Source organism: Barbus barbus (assembly GCF_936440315.1).
Source record: "Barbus barbus genome assembly, chromosome: 47".
In the NCBI taxonomy this organism is placed as follows: Eukaryota; Metazoa; Chordata; class Actinopteri; order Cypriniformes; family Cyprinidae; genus Barbus; species Barbus barbus.
Genome location: NC_136725.1, coordinates 19,671,628 through 19,687,817, shown reverse-complemented (window position 1 = coordinate 19,687,817; position 16,190 = coordinate 19,671,628). Strand labels below are relative to the sequence as shown.

Genomic DNA, 16,190 nt, shown 5'->3' with positions numbered 1-16,190 from the left:
TGTCGGTGAAGAATGTTATCGAGAGTTAATGAGATGGCAAACAAACGCAGATGAAGCCCACATTACAGCCGGTGTCTCCAATGTCCTTCCTCGGAAGAAGATCATCTGATTCATCTGTAATCTGTGCCTTTGAAACATGGCAGACCGCATTCTCCCGGACCTTCAGCAACACCAATTACTGCCCTTTATTCCAGAAGGAAGTTCAGTGGAAAAATCTGAAACGTGTGTTTAATGTCGACTTAGTCTTTCTCTGGAAATCATCTGTTCATGGATCTGTGACAAGCTCATCATTTGGCAGATGTTGTATAAAATGTATTCTATGAATTCAAAGAAATATTTGTCAACTGCTTTGAGCAAAAATAGCTTGATTGTAATTTTTCAATAATTTATCAACACACCTGTTCATATTTCTCAAGAACCAAACCCCCCCCCCCCCCCCAAAAAAAAAACCCATAACAATAAATACAAAAAAAATAACAATTTTGTTTTGATTTATTCTATATATTTTTAGCTAAAATGTTACTATATCATTATGTTCAAGGTTCTCTGATCAAGTCACAAAACAAATAAAAGTTAATAAACACAAACAAAAAATAAAAGCTTTTATTTTTGTGTTTTACAGTTTTTTTTTCTTTCAGCTTTCATGAAATCACAAACCCCTGAATAACAGGATTACAAAACCATCATTCACATACTGACAGTGTGATGATAGATTAATTTTGATCAAAAGATGGAGATTATTTCTAATTCATGGAAGGTAGTTTCAACAAAAACACTGCACGTTAAGCATCTTCAGTATGTGTGTCAGTCTGTGTCTCGGGTCATGCATTTATGATGTAATGACAGATCAACGTCATTCATTTCATCCCAGCTTTGCTTTCATTTGTGCAGTATAGTGCTGATATTACAGTTTTTTCAATTGCTAACAAGCATTGTTCAATACTGAAGCCACTTTTTCAAAACTGTTCTGCGATACAGAAGTCTATGCGGACCAAACTGAATGATTTTTCATTGCTTTCAGACAAAATGCATGCAATGACCACATTTTTCAAAATCCACAAACACTTTTGTCATTCATACTCCACAACACTGTACATTTTCAGCACATTTTTCAAATACTAACACACTGCTTTCAAAACTGATAAAACAACATTCAAATCAGAACCATGGCAAAGCGTCCATTTCTGCAGGAATTCTATTGAAATATAAAATCTTAGCAGAATATTTATGATGAAATTGAATAATAATAATTCTAAACACAACTAAATGCAATTTCAGCTGAACGGCAAGCCAGATGTCCTAGTTTTAGTCTTCTTTCTTTTTGGTTATCTTTTGATAAATGGATGGCTTTGGAATGATTTTGTTTGGGAACATGGATCAAGGAAGACACATTGGTGGGGGAAAAAAGAGTGGCAGAGAGAGGGACGACTAGAAGCCTTACAGGACATCCATCCATCCATCTATTCCATACATTTCCCCTAGCGCTTGTAGGGTCATGAGGCTGGAGCCTTTCATGGGTCATAGATTCCCTGGACTGATGGCCAGTCCATCACACACATTCATATCCACACTCACTAACAGTCTCCAGTTCACCTGTCCAGTCCTGTATGTCTCTGGATTGTGGGAGAAATCCAGAGGAAACCAACATCAGAAAGACTCCTGCAGCAGCTGGGACACCAATACTGCACATACATTATACTAGACTGATTGTGTTTTTTTTTTTTATTATTACTTCAGAAGTAATTTTTATTATTATTATTTTACATGAATATTTTATATGGTTTTATTTTTCTCAAGTAAATTTTATGTGTAAATTTTTCACAAGTAAATATTGATGGATTTTTGTTTTTGGCATGTAAAGAAATAGCATGGAAATGCTGCTTTTCTCCATTCTTTGTGCTGTTATACAGTCAGGAAAATTACAAGATGTTATTCTTATCCTATGATGAAATACTACAAATTATTCAAACTTCAAAGATAAAAGTTCATAGTTTATGTAATGCTCCCTTTTGTAAGTTTTCTGAATGAGAATTGTTCCTAGTGTTATGATGAAACGAGCTTATTTTGAGACCTATATGAAGTGTTTTGTTGTTCTGAGTGAGTTTTGGAGGTGAGATCAGCTGATTGGCCAAGATTGGTAATGCAGACTGTATGAACAGTTTTGAAAATGTGGTTTCAGTATTGAACAATGCTTGTTAGCAACTGAAAAAACTGTAATCAGGTTGAGACAAAAAAATGCAACATGAAATGATAAATTCTTTATTTAAATGTGTATAACATCATACATACATATAAAGTGGTTAAAAATGTTCACAGTCTATAATGATTCAGATTCACATTGGGATTTCCAGCAGTTCATAACTAGAAAATAAATAATTGTGTAATGATTTCACAAACACAGTTGAAAGGAAATACATCACCAGACTTCAGCTGACGAGCAATAATGTGACTGTTAGTGCATTAGAGAGTGCTTGGCATTTCTGCTGCAGCTTCCGCAGAAGTTCTTCCTGTTTGTCAGTCGAATGGAATATGAGGAACTAATTGTCTCATCATCTGGAAATGAAGAACTGTTTTATCTAGTTCATCTAGAAACCTCACTCATCCACCTTAGTTTTACTGTAAGAACAGGTTTAGGCACTTTTAACAATGTGCGAGTCTCCGGTTTCATTCGTTATTTTGGTTGTACAAAACAGGCATTTATGATGCTTGATGTTGCAAAGTGGAATTTATGGAAGGTTATTTTCTTCATGGAATAAAAAAAAGTAGGTAATTGCACATTTTTATCTCACAATATGGACTCTTTTCCCTCACAATTCTGAGATTTAACTGGGAAATATAAATTCAGAATTTGGAGATTAGTTGAAATAACCTTTTTTTAATTCTGTGGCAAAAAAACCAAAAAGAATTATGATATAGAAACTTGGAATTATGAGATACAAACTCATAATAATTCTGAGATATAAACTTAGAATTTACGAGATGTAAAATCAAAATTATGAGATATAAACTCTGAATTTTGATATATAAACTTGGAATTTATGAGTTACAAACTCGGAATTCTGAGATATAAAGTCAGAATTATTGTCAGATATAAAAATCAGAATTAGGAGATATAAACTCATAATGGCAAGAAAAAAGTAAAAAAGAAAAAGGGAAAAAGTCAGAACTCAGAGAATTGGAAGAAATTTTGTAAAATGTTGCAATTCTGACTTTTGTAAGTTCATGAATGTTGCATGTTCATATCTCATAATTTTGAAAACAGCTCTCCATAGGTGTTTGTTATCATATTATCATAATCATAAACGCTCTGCTTTGTACCGAATGACTCGTGAGCCTGGCAGATAGATGAAGGCGTGGGAAGGTGAGTGAGTTTGGGTCAGAGCCGCTGCAGGACGGTCACACAGCCGTGATAACTGAGGCAGCGCGTCAGCGGCTTCTCCTCCGTCAGTTTACCGCTCACCGGATCCAGCGCCCAGATCTGATCCATCGCAACTGAGTGTTCATTACGCCCGCCGACCACATACACCTTCCCGTCACACGCGGTCACTCCGCAGCCCTCCTGAAACACACATACACACACACACGGTCAGGTCAGGTCAGGGTGTGTGTTACTGATGGTCAGTGGATGCTGAGGCTGTGTCGCACCAGTCTGACGGGCAGCGCCGCGGCTCGGCTCCAGGAGTCTGTGAGGGGCCTATAGCAGTAGATCTGGTCCAGAAGACCTCCGGTCACGTAGATGCAGCCGTTGAGCGTCACGGCGCTGATGGAGCGCTGAGAGAATGGACAGGGCGACACGTATGACCATTTGTCGCTCACTGGGTCGTAACACTGGACCTGCAACACACATGATGAAGATCAGCACTCAATAAACCTGCACTCTCAACAACTCACTTCACTACTCTGAAAAATCTTCTGCGGGGAATCAACACAATATGTGACCCTGGGCCACAAAACCAGTCATAAGGGACCATTTTTCTTTAAAATGAGATTCATACATCCCATGAAAGCTGAATAAATTATCTTTCCATTGATGTATGGTTTGTTAGGATAGGACAATATTTGGCCGAGATACATTGGGATTTTGACTTGGTTGACCAGAAAGCTTTATACTGAATGGAGAGAAAACGTTTTGAAGAGAGAACAATGTTTTAAAAGAAAGAAAATTTAAGTTTTTAAGAGAGAAAGTTTTTGAGGAGAAAAGATCTTTGGAGTAAAATGTTTCTTTGAAGATAAATCTTTTGAAGAGAAAAAAGTTTTTGAAAAGGAACAGTTTTTAAAGAGAGAAAAACGTTTTAGAAGAGAAAGAAAAAAAAATCTTCAAGAACTTTTATAAGTTAAAAAAGTTAATTGAAGAGAATTGTTTTGTTTTTTGTTTTTTTAAGTCAAAGTTTTTGAAGAAAAAAGTCTTTGGAAAAAAATGCTTTTTTGAAGATCATTGTTTTGAAAAGAAAAAATATTTTGAAAAGGAAAAAAAATTATATACAGAAAAAAGTTTTTAGAAAAGACAAAAACGAGAAGCAGAGCTCGTCTCACCCGGTCAGTGTTGCTGTGTTCGCTCACGGCTCCTCCGATCACGTAGAGTTTCCCGCAGCAGCTGCTCAGAGCGGCCGAACTCACCGGCAGCAGCAGATCAGAAACACTCGTCCAGCTGTTCTCGTGCGGACTGTAGCGCTCCACACTGGACAGACGCTCACGCCCGTTATAACCGCCGACCACATACAGCTGCAAACACACACACAGGCCGTGTTGGGACAAGTTACTTTTAAAAGTAATGCATTACAATATTGCGTTACTCCCTAAAAAAGTAACTAATTATGTTACTTAGTTACTTTTTATGAAAAGTAATAAGTTACTTTTGAGTTGCTTTTTAAATCTGGGCAGGGCTTGCTTGTTTGTTTTTAATATATAAAGTTCTTCTTGTACAAATATAAAAGCCCTTTCACACTAAAAGTGAAGTGAATCCGCCTCAGGCTGAAGGAAATATAGATTCAGGTCTGTACAGTAGAGGACGCAGCTCAAACTAATCACATGAAGAATAAGACGCAGGAGAAGAAAGTTCAACACTATTCACCAATAACTACAATCAAACACAAATTTAATTTTTGCTTAGTATGGTTGAATTGGATCATAGAAGGTTAGTAGCAAAGACATTGGTTAATAAAATGGGATTAAATACATAAATTATATTTTATTTAATTTTTGCAGGTTTGTATAATATTCTGAGTTTGCATTTGACTGTTTTTATTGATTTTGAGGAACACTGAATGTGTTTTAGTGCAGGTGAGATGAGTAAATACATGCTGATATTTAGTGTTGAACTACAGTAAGATCATGTTCACACACAACACTCTGCACTTACTCCTGATTTCTCTCAACATGGCAACACAAGAGCTGTCAGATAATACATGAGAAACACAGTAACTGGCGTTGCTTATTTGAAAAGGTAATTTAGATATTTCCTTCTAAATTAAAAAGTAATGCATTACTTTACTAGTTAAAGTAATCTAAAAAGTAATCTGATTACGTAACTCGCCTTAGAATGCATTACCCTCAACACTGTACACAGGTCAGCGCACACACACTCAAACCCGTCTGACTGACCGCTCTCAGCTCAACTCACCTTCCCGCACATAGAGGTCATCTTGTGTCTCCAGCGGCCGCGGTTGAGCCCATGCACTCGCACCCACTGATTGAGCTGAGGCATGAAGCGCCACACGTCTGCGCTGTTCAGCTGCCCGCCTGCGCAGACACACACACAAACAAACAACAACAAAGCTTTCATCAGCCAAACTAGACACAGAATTCAATCAATACATTCAATAGATACATTCAATATCAATACATTTAATGGTTCTCTGATGTTGGATAATGATTACATGACATGCAAATAAACAAATAGAATATTAAGTGCTTTATTTTGATTGCTTTGTTTGATTATAATTGTTTATAATATATATATTTGTAAATTTGCAAATTAAAATGTGATTTTTAAAACAAATTAAAAAAGCACCTGTACACTGGAGAAAAACATGGATTATCTTATGTCTACTAATTTCTTTTGAGAGAAGTATTTTTCCTATTTTTACCAAATTATTATTGAGTGCTTTCAATCATACTGGATGCTAGAGGGCGCCCTCGCGCAGAAACTCAACATATGCATCACAGAAATAATAGAACTGATGACGCTCCCAAAATATAAGGTTATTTCACTGTATATTTTTTTAATTCTAGGAATATTAAAATGTCCAATTTTCTTGTCATGATTAGAACATAAAGGTTACAAAAAACATTTTTAGTATATTTCTCAAGTACAAATAACATTCATAGAATGTTGATCTCTTTCCCTCTTCATGAAAACCAACTAACCCTAAGATTACTATTATTTAAATACATCACTTTCAACCATTCAAACCCTCAAGTTTTTATTTTGGCAGAATATTGGTGAAATGCTGTAAAATTCTCCCAAAAAAATGTTGCAGTTATGTGAATGTCATGGTAAATTAAGTAAATCATGGTAAATCTGCATTAAACTCATCTGTTATCAGATGCATTGGTGTGTAAATAAACACAATAAGCTGTTTTTCACTCTGAAATATGCGGCACAACCACAGCTTGTGATTTGATGATCTTTATTTCCATTCATTCTGCAGCCACATTTAATTTTTTAATTTCGCATTCGACTGAATTATTAGTCTTTAATTATCTCTCAAACCCCCATATAGGAAACTGCGTTAAACGGTCAGACTCACAGCGGTTTTCAGTTTCTCACATATTTACTGTACATATCACTGAAGATTCCAGATGAAACATTAAATATGCTGGTTGACACTCATAACTCTATTTGTACGTGCCATCATTTATTCTCCCTCATTTCATTCCAAGCTGAGATATTTTGAACCAAACAACACTGGACTTTCACTGCACAGAAAAAACCTCAAAATATCTTCTTTTATGTTTCACAGAAGAATGAAAGCCATAGGGATCTGTAGGTGAGTAAACAGAATGCTGATTTCTGAACTAACAGAAGCCCATAATCACATGAGATCAAGGCACAATGTTTGTCTGTAATTCTGATCGGATTCTCTGGAATCACGTGACAGGCATTCCAGACTGATTCTGGAGCTGATAGAGTAACACAGAAGTGCCGCTGACGCGTGCAGACAGATCTGCAGAAACACAGCGCTAAAGACTGAGCATTACACACAGAATCTTTCCTTGTCACACAGTTTCTGAAAGCTGACACTCAAACAGCAGAAGCACACACCAGATCCAGACACTAATTCTCAGCCTTTGACTCAGTTTTCAATTTCATTAAACACTTTTTGCAAAACACAACACACAGTTCTCTATATAACACACACAACTCTAACATGAATTAATATTATGGCAAAGGTGTTTGCAAATGTTTGCTTTTGAGATGTGTTTGTGATATTTAGAATGCAGTGCTTCATTTTGCTGTGAGGCATGTTGCATTTTGTGTCTGCAATTCTTGGATTTGTGTGTAAAGTAAAAAAAAAAAAGAAAAGAGGCAAAGTTTTGAAAATGTGTGTGAGTTGTTGACTGTAACAAGATGACTATTTTTAAGTCTCTTTTAAAAACCCATTTGTTTTCATTGGTATATTAGGAATTATATTCTTGCCAGAAGGAGTTTTGGGTCCTTGCCGCTGTCGCCTCTGGCTCGCTCAGTTGGGGACACTTGATTTCTAGCGATTATTATCAATTTGATTTCACAGATACTATATTTAAACTGAACTGAGCTAGACAATGACATCACTGAATTCAATAATGAAATGCCTTTAACTGAAAATTGAGTGTTTAATCTTAATATTATACATTACTGACACTCTATCCTCCAGTTTGATACTGTTAAGTGCTTTGACACAATCTGTATTGTTAAAAGCGCTATATTAATAAAGGTGACTTGACTTGACTATTGCATTTCCTATTTGTGTTTTATTTTCTAGTTGCAGTTTTTGCATTATTAATTTTATGATGCTGTTTCTTATTGTGAAGTCTTGTGGTTGTTTTAAATGTGTTATATAAATAAAGTAAACTGGAAACTTGAAATAGTCTGACCAACTAGCAGTTAACCAAGTAATCAGTCAAATTAGGTCAGGCTACCTTTTTGTAAATTATGTCTTTTTGAGCTTTTCAAGGCTAGTGTGATCGGTTTACAGAGATGCATTAGTGTGACGGATATGAAGGGAATGAGCAGCGTTTGGGACGTTGTATACCTGATAGATAAATGTCGTTTTGAAGTTCACAGGCTGCAAACTCAGATTTGGAGTAACCGGGCAGAGTGGCGGCCGAGGTCCACTCTCCTGACGACACGTTCAGCTTCTCCGTGAAGGACAGTCTGGAGAAACCGTTCTTATCACAGCCACCGATCGCAAAGATCATCTCAGCCCAGCCGGAGCGCCTGATTACACACACACACACACACACACACACACACACACATTCATTATTAATCAGTGATCAGCTGGTCAGCAGTGCTTCTCATCTGTTTGTGGAATAACAAGTAAAAAATGCTGAATGCTTGTATAACACATTCATCTACTGTCATACTTTCAGTTCAGTTTTATGTTGATCTCAGTGTACTCTGTGCAACATATTTTGCAGATATCCAGGTAAACAAAATAAAAACTTGATTTTTTTTTTATTATGAGTTAATCTTTCTGGAACCTAATGTATCTACCAGTCTTAATTCACTAATCAAGATATCATGAGATATCCCTAATATTGACTGATGTTATTGTAAGCTTTGAATATATGTAAGGTTTTGGATAGTATTATACATTATGTATTATTCATATTAATTATGAGCCTGTATACAGTAGTTCTTAGTAGTTCTTAGGGAGGTATGAAAAAATAATAGTTACTGATTAGCTAATAGTGAGCTACCACATTTGACTAAGCACTATTACTTACTAATTGATTAATCAGAGTTTCTTGTTACTAATAGTTACTAGGGTGCTAATATTGCGTTACTCGTGTGTTCTTGTGTAGTTATTCATTAATGATGGAACAGTATTCTAAAGTGTTACCAACAAGGCCTTTAAATGTCTTAAATCAGAGCAGGAAGTCTTCAATTCAGAAAGTCGTGGCATTACAGTTTTTTACACATATTTTCAAAACTTTACACACAAATTCAAGAATTGCACACACAAAAAATGCATCTCTAAATATGTCAAAATATCACAAACACATCTTAAAAGCAAACATTTGCAAACACTTTTGCTATAATATTAATTCCTGTTAGATTTGTGTGTGTTACATAGAGAACTGTGTGTTGTGTTTTGCAATAAATTATTATGAAATTGAGTCAAAAGCCGAGAATTAGTGTCTAGTTTTGCTGATTTGGTGTGTGCTATTTTCTTTTCAAAACCGTATCATTTCTTATCTTGTATTCGCATGTGATTTTGTGTCTCCAGTAAAGGTATCTTGATTTAAAAACCTTCAGTCGTTTGCACTGGAAATCAAGACAAAAATACTGAGCAAGAACCTTTTTTTGCAGCATGATCAGAAGGGTTTTTAAAAGCTATTTCCTTAGTGTTTGTGAGCAGAGATATTCAAGCCTTATAAGTTTTGTGAAATGAATTAAAAAGTAATGGAGATCTGTAGGAAGTGTTTCTTATAGAAAACCCTTTATAGATCTTAAAAACACTTCCATTTACCTTCATCAAACCTGCATTAAACTATGCATCAGAAAACTCATTATTGAAAAAAAAAATTATTTGTTTCCCTGAATATGCTGCAGAATATATGAGAACATGTTGCAAAACGTTGACTGAGAGGAGAAACGTATAAAACATAAATATTAGATTAAATCAAACTCATTTCCAGTATATTCTATAATAGAATAAAAACCTTATAGAGTAACTAGAAATTAAGATATGCTCCAATGCCATGTTTATTCCTATTTTTCTGGTATATTATGGCATCACCAGTCAAATAAAAGGTCATGTTGATCTTTCCCAGAAGGCCTCATAAGATATTGATATTTGGTTTCGGTTGCAACGTAGTGTGACAAAAATTCAATGTCAATTCAACATCTGATGTCAACATTAATCTGATGCACTGCAAAAAAATTTTTTCTTACTTAGCATTTGTTTCTTGTTTTCTAGTATAAATATCTAAACATTCTTGAATCAAGATGCATTTACTTGACAAGCAAAATGATTTAAGATATTAAGTCTTGTTTTCTAAAAAAAAAATCAGAATTTTGTTAGTTTTTGCTTAAAACAAGCCAAAATATCTGCCAATGGTTTAAGAAAAATAATCTTAATTCAAAGGCTAAACAAGATTATTTTTATTGCCCCATTGGCAGATATTTTAACTTGTTTTAAGCAAAAACTAACAAAATTTAGATTTATTTTATTTTAAGACATGATATCTTAAGTAATTTTACTTGTACAATAAATTCATCTTGATTCAAGAATTTTTAGATATTATACTAGAAAACAAGACAAAAATACTAATTAAGTGAATAATCTTTTGCAGTGTGGTGATCGAACAACAAACCTATTCTCAACCAAAATGCAACGGCTTTCTGACGTCAACCTGACGTTATATTGACGTCCGGTGCCTGCTGGGCTGGATTAAAATGCGGATGAGATGATGGAGACTCACCGGCGGGGTCTGGTGCGCTCCGACTGCACCTCCTGTCCGAAAGCGCGGTACATGCGTGCCTCCCGCAGCAGCGGTCGGAGCTCCGCACACTCCTGCACCAGCTCATCCGCCTCCAGCGCGCCGGTGAAGAACGCCGGGTCCAGCAGAGGCAGGCGCAGCATCTCCAGCAGCTCCCTGAGGTCCTGTTTCCTCTCGTCCGGCCGGTGACGGACCCAGCGGAGCGCGGCGGTCACCAGAACCTCCTCGGTCACTTGCAGATGCTCGCAGGCCAGCAGCTCCAGAACACGCGCTTTGGGCAGACAGAGGAACTCGTCGTGCCGCAGAACCTCCTGGAAATCCTGGTAGAGCAGTGTCTGGCACTGCTCCTGCAGCGGCTGCAGCACGCACACTGTAAAACATGAATCATGCACTGTAAAGATGAATGGTGCACTGTAACAGTGGATCACACACTGTAAAGATTAATCATACACTGTAAAAAATGAATCATGTGCAGTAAAACATGAATCATGCGCTGTAAAACATGAATCATGCACTGTAAAACATGAATCATGTGCAGTAAAACATGAATCATGTGCAGTAAAACATGAATCATGTGCTGTAAAAAATGAATAATGCGCTGTAAAACATGAATCATGTGCTGTAAAACATGAATCATGCGCTGTAAAACATGAATCATGCGCTGTAAAACATGAATAATGCGCTGTAAAACATGAATCATGTGCTGTAAAACATGAATCATGCGCTGTAAAACATGAATCATGCGCTGTAAAACATGAATCATGTGCTGTAAAAAATGAATCATCTGCTGTAAAAAATGAATAATGCGCTGTAAAACATGAATCATGCGCTGTAAAAAATTAATCGTGCTGTAAAAAAGAAAATAATGTGCTGTAAAAAATGAATCAGGTACTGTAAAAAATTAATCATGCGCTGTAAAACATGAATCATGCACTGTAAAACAAATAATCATGTACGGTATAACATGAATCATGCACAGTAAAAAATGAATCATGCACTGTAAAAAATTAATAATGTACTGTATAACATGAATTATGCGCTGTATAACATGAATCATGCGCTGTATAACATGAATCATGCGCTGTAAAAAATGAATCATGTGCTGTAAATCATGAATCATTCACTGTAAAAAATGAATGATGCACTGTAAAAAATTTATAATGCACTGTATAACATGAATCATGCACTGTAAAAAATTAATCATGTACTGTAAAACATGAATCATTTCCTTCAGCCTGAGGCCTATTCATTTCACTTTTGGTGTGAAAAGGCTTTTACATTTGTAAATAAATTACTTTTTATATTAAAAACAAACAAGCAAGCCCTGCCCAGATTTAAAAAGTAACTCAAAAGTAGCATAACAAATTACTTTCCATAAAAAAGTAACTAAGTAACGTAATTAGTTACTTTTAACGCAATATTGTAATGCATTACTTTTGATTTTGTTATCATAATTCTGTAAGTGGATAGCTCATACCATACAGGCTGGCGAAGTCCATCAGCCCCAGGCAGTTGGAGTGTCTGACACGCTCCTGCAGGAATTGCACGCAGGCTTTGGTCAGCAAAGGTATGTCCAGCCGATCCGCTGCACGGAAGATGCTCTCCACGTTCTCCTCGTCCAGCTTCAGCCGTCCCTCGTACATGAAGTCCAGCAGGCTGTCCATGGTGGCGCTGGAGATGCCCTGCAGCTTGACCACAGACTGTCTGCTCTCCTGGAAGCTGCTGCTGAACATGGTGTGGAAGAAGATGCTGCTGGCACAGAGCGTGGCGCGGTGGCACGGGAACTCACAGCCATCCACCTGCAGAACCACGTCTGTGAAGGTGCCGCTGTGCCGGTAAGCGTTTAGCACCTGCAGGATGTGCTCGGCGTGACACGAGCCCGAGCAGAAGCTGACCTTTGACCTGCCGTCCATCAGCTCACCGTTCATGCCGAAGCCCATTCTGGACAGATGAGTGACGACAGCACTGCTTTAGTATCACTAACTGAGATTAAAAATATAAATCAGTTTTTATTTTATTTATTCATTTTTAGTGCTGTCAAACGATTAATCGCAATTAATCACATACAAAATAGAAGTTTTTATTTGCATAATATATATGTGTGTGTTCTGTGTATATTTATTATATATATATATATAAATACACACACATACAGTATATATTTTGAATTATAATCATTAATTTATGTCTATATTAACATTCATATAATTTATAAATAAATATATTTAATATATAAACATAACATATTTTTATGAAATATATACATGCCTGTGTGTGTATTTATATACATAATAAAGGTACACAGTACACACATATATATTATGTAAACAAAATATTTTATTTTGGAATGCGATTAACCGCAATTAATCGTTTGACAGCACTATTCATTATTAATTTTTTTTAAATTAATATGAGCTCAAAGTTATTATAGTTCAAATTAAAATAAAATATTAAAATATTATTGTTACTTGAAATTGATGTTATGTTGTGATTTTAATTTTAATTTGAAAGATTTAATCATTTTGTTCTGTTTTTTAATTTTTAGTAGTTTTATTTTTTTATATTTATATAGATTTTGAATTTCTGCTAATGGAATAGTTTATAATTTATAATTAAATTTTTATATTATTTTTAATAATACATTTCTGTGTTAGTTTTAGTTATTTTACTACAAGTTAAACAATTAAAATGAGAAATTTTGCTTTGGTAATTAGCTGAAATAAAATAAGTTTAGATTGTACAAATTTGTTTCAGTTAACGTTTATTTAATTTCAAGCAGGGTTACTGTACTTAATTAAAACTAACACCATAAAAAAGCATTTTTGTTACTTTAAATGAACTTTAACTGGAATTAAATCAAATAAAATATAAAAATATTATTTTATTTCAGCTTGTTGCCAAAGCAAATTTTATCTAGTTTAACTTGATGTGCTAAAATAACTAAAACTGACATAAATAATTATTATATTTAATAATATAATATACAAAAATATATATTTTTTTACTTTTATTTTAACAAACACAAAACAAAATAATAACACAAATTACCCGACACAACAAAGTTACATTTACAAAAGTATACATAAAATGATAACAACAAAGCATTGTTCTGCAAACAAAAACATATGCAGAAAGATTTAAAGAAACGAAAACTAATAAAAATGACAAAAGCACAACAAAATGATTCAAACTCCAACAACAATTAAAACGAAAACCAAAAACATAATATATAACCATAAATATATAACCAAAAATAAAACATATATACTATAATAGCAACTAAATGATACTAAAATAACAGATTTCAAGTAACAAAAATGTTTTATGGTTTTAGTTTTAGTATAATAACCGCGTGAAATTGACATGCTAAATTTTTATGAGCTCTTAATTACATAGTCCTGCAGTGTACAAATTATTTTTGATTTCTATTTAAAATATTGAAAGCGAAAAGCTTATTAAAAATTATACAAATTCAACAAACACGTTCATCTTCAACATTCTGTGGTCACATTATGCATCAACTTTCCAAAACTGACTGCAAATTTTCAACTGTATTTTCATAAATGCAATAAATATTATAGATGCAAAACAGCCTTGAATAGAAATGGCTGAGGATTGTTGGATAAAGGTAGATGTAATAGTATCAGAGCTCACCTGTGTGAAGCACGCTCTGTGAGTCTTCAGATGAGTGATACGAACTGAACCTGTCATCTGTCCACATTTATAGCTCTCTGAGTGGGAGGAGCTATGCAAATAAACAAGCAGTGCTGTCACTGACTGCTGTAGAAACTCATTTCCTGCTCCCATTAAATCAACTTCCCTTCCCTGTTCGCTAGTAGTGCTTCACTGTAAACCGGTTACATACCAGCCTGCTGACACGATGAACTCTGGAAGCTGCGGTCAAGTTTTGAGAGTTTATTGTAGAATTAATAACACAAATGGGGAATGTTACATCTATAACTGTTATAATATTGACTTTTATAAAACAGACCCGTCTGTTTGTAATTATAGAATTGTGATAAACACACATTCTGTGTAACTGTTTATTTAGCATTTGGGAGTTTTTGATTTAATAAAGTGTAATTTTATATTAATATTTAAGCTAGTAGTCATTTCACATTTTGGAAATAAAATTAAAATATCAACTTACATCAGCTTTTGTTTCGAATAATTTGGCAGGCATGAAATACTAGCCCTTGAGTTTGTTCAAAGGGAAAAGCAAACAGGTCTATCAGCGCACAGATCATTGTGCTTAAATCTTTAGTTTCAATATCAGTTCAGGCTGGTTGGGATATTAACATCATGAAATGTCACTCTAATGCAATGTTAGGACAATTAAAGCTTATTTAAATTATATAAAGTTAAAAGCTAATTAGAAACAAAAAATACTAGGACTGTTTGTAATTTCAGTTCTTCATAATAAAGTGTTTTATACACGTTGCCCAAATTCTGTCAAATCACAAAGAACCTCCTAAAACCTGGCATTATTTACTGTATTATTTACAGCAGTAAAACCCCTACAGCAAATAAATATCTTTTATTTGTTTAGTTTTTTTTCTGGCTAAAATATTTTAAATGTTAAATATTTGTTGTAAATAATAAAGTTGAAATTGAAAACATATTTAGTTACAATTTTCATATAAAAAAATCTCATTTTTAATTTAAGTGGGGGAAAATCACATTATGAAATGAATATTTTTCTCTAGTACACAATGGCCACAATTATTGGTACCCCTAAAAAATTCTTATGATTGAAATATCTCTGAAGTATATTCCCATTCATATTTGCATTTTTTATCACTCCAGGGTGATTATGAACATGAAATTATCCAGCCATGGCTTCCTGTTTCACAGAAATATAAATATGAGAGGAAGCAAAGCCCAAATTCACAATGATAAAACAAAAGTAAAGCAGCTCTACAGGAAATTAAGTTTCCACAATATATTTATATATTGCAGAACCTTAATATATTTAACTTATGGCAAAATTTGGTAATTCTGTATGTTGTTTTAGCGTTGGCATCCTCTGAGGTCCTCTGAGGGGTTGGCATTATCTTTTCTCAGGTGTTCGGTCATCTCAGATCATTTAAGGGTTGGATCCGGACTGAAGCTTCTGTCATTCCTAGTTACCACGGGATGTTAATCAACAGAGAAACAAATAGAGACATGATTAGCGTAGCTGCTGTTCCATCTAAGCAAAAATGATTTGTTCAACCCAAGCTAAAGATAATAATAATGTACATTTGATCAGATATAACTGCAGTACAAGATTATAAAATGCATTATGTGAATGCTTGGCTAAAGAGGTGTGTCTTTAATCTAGATTTAAACAGAGAGAGTGTGTCTGAACCCCGAACGTTATCAGGAAGGCTATTCCAGAGTTTGGGAGCCAAATGTGAAAAAGCTTTACCTCCTTTAGTGGACTTTGCTATCCTAGGTACTACCAAAAGTCCAGAGTTTTGCGACCTTAGGGAGCGGGTTGGATTGTAGCGTGGTAGAAGATGAGTTAGGTACGCAGGAGCTAAACCATTTAGGGCCTT

At 34.8% G+C, this 16,190-nt stretch overlaps 1 protein-coding gene across 2 annotated transcripts; it reads right to left on the bottom strand.

Annotated features, from left to right (window-relative positions):
- Positions 1 to 2,237: 2,237 nt before the first annotated feature.
- Positions 2,238 to 14,345, bottom strand: klhl35 (kelch-like family member 35). 2 transcript variants are annotated; one of them, XM_079410073.1, is made up of 8 exons: positions 14,305 to 14,345; positions 12,128 to 12,591; positions 10,633 to 11,020; positions 8,235 to 8,419; positions 5,621 to 5,739; positions 4,534 to 4,722; positions 3,646 to 3,834; positions 2,238 to 3,559 (listed from the first exon to the last, which is right to left on the bottom strand). In XM_079410073.1, the coding sequence occupies exons 2-8, from the start codon at positions 12,588 to 12,590 to the stop codon at positions 3,377 to 3,379; spliced, it is 1,716 nt and encodes a 571-aa protein (XP_079266199.1). In that variant the 5' UTR covers position 12,591; positions 14,305 to 14,345; the 3' UTR covers positions 2,238 to 3,376. The 2 variants fall into 2 exon arrangements, with proteins under 2 accessions (XP_079266199.1, XP_079266200.1); XM_079410074.1 differs by lacking the exon at positions 14,305 to 14,345 and having other exon boundaries at positions 12,128 to 12,633.
- Between the last annotated feature and the right edge of the window lie 1,845 nt (positions 14,346 to 16,190).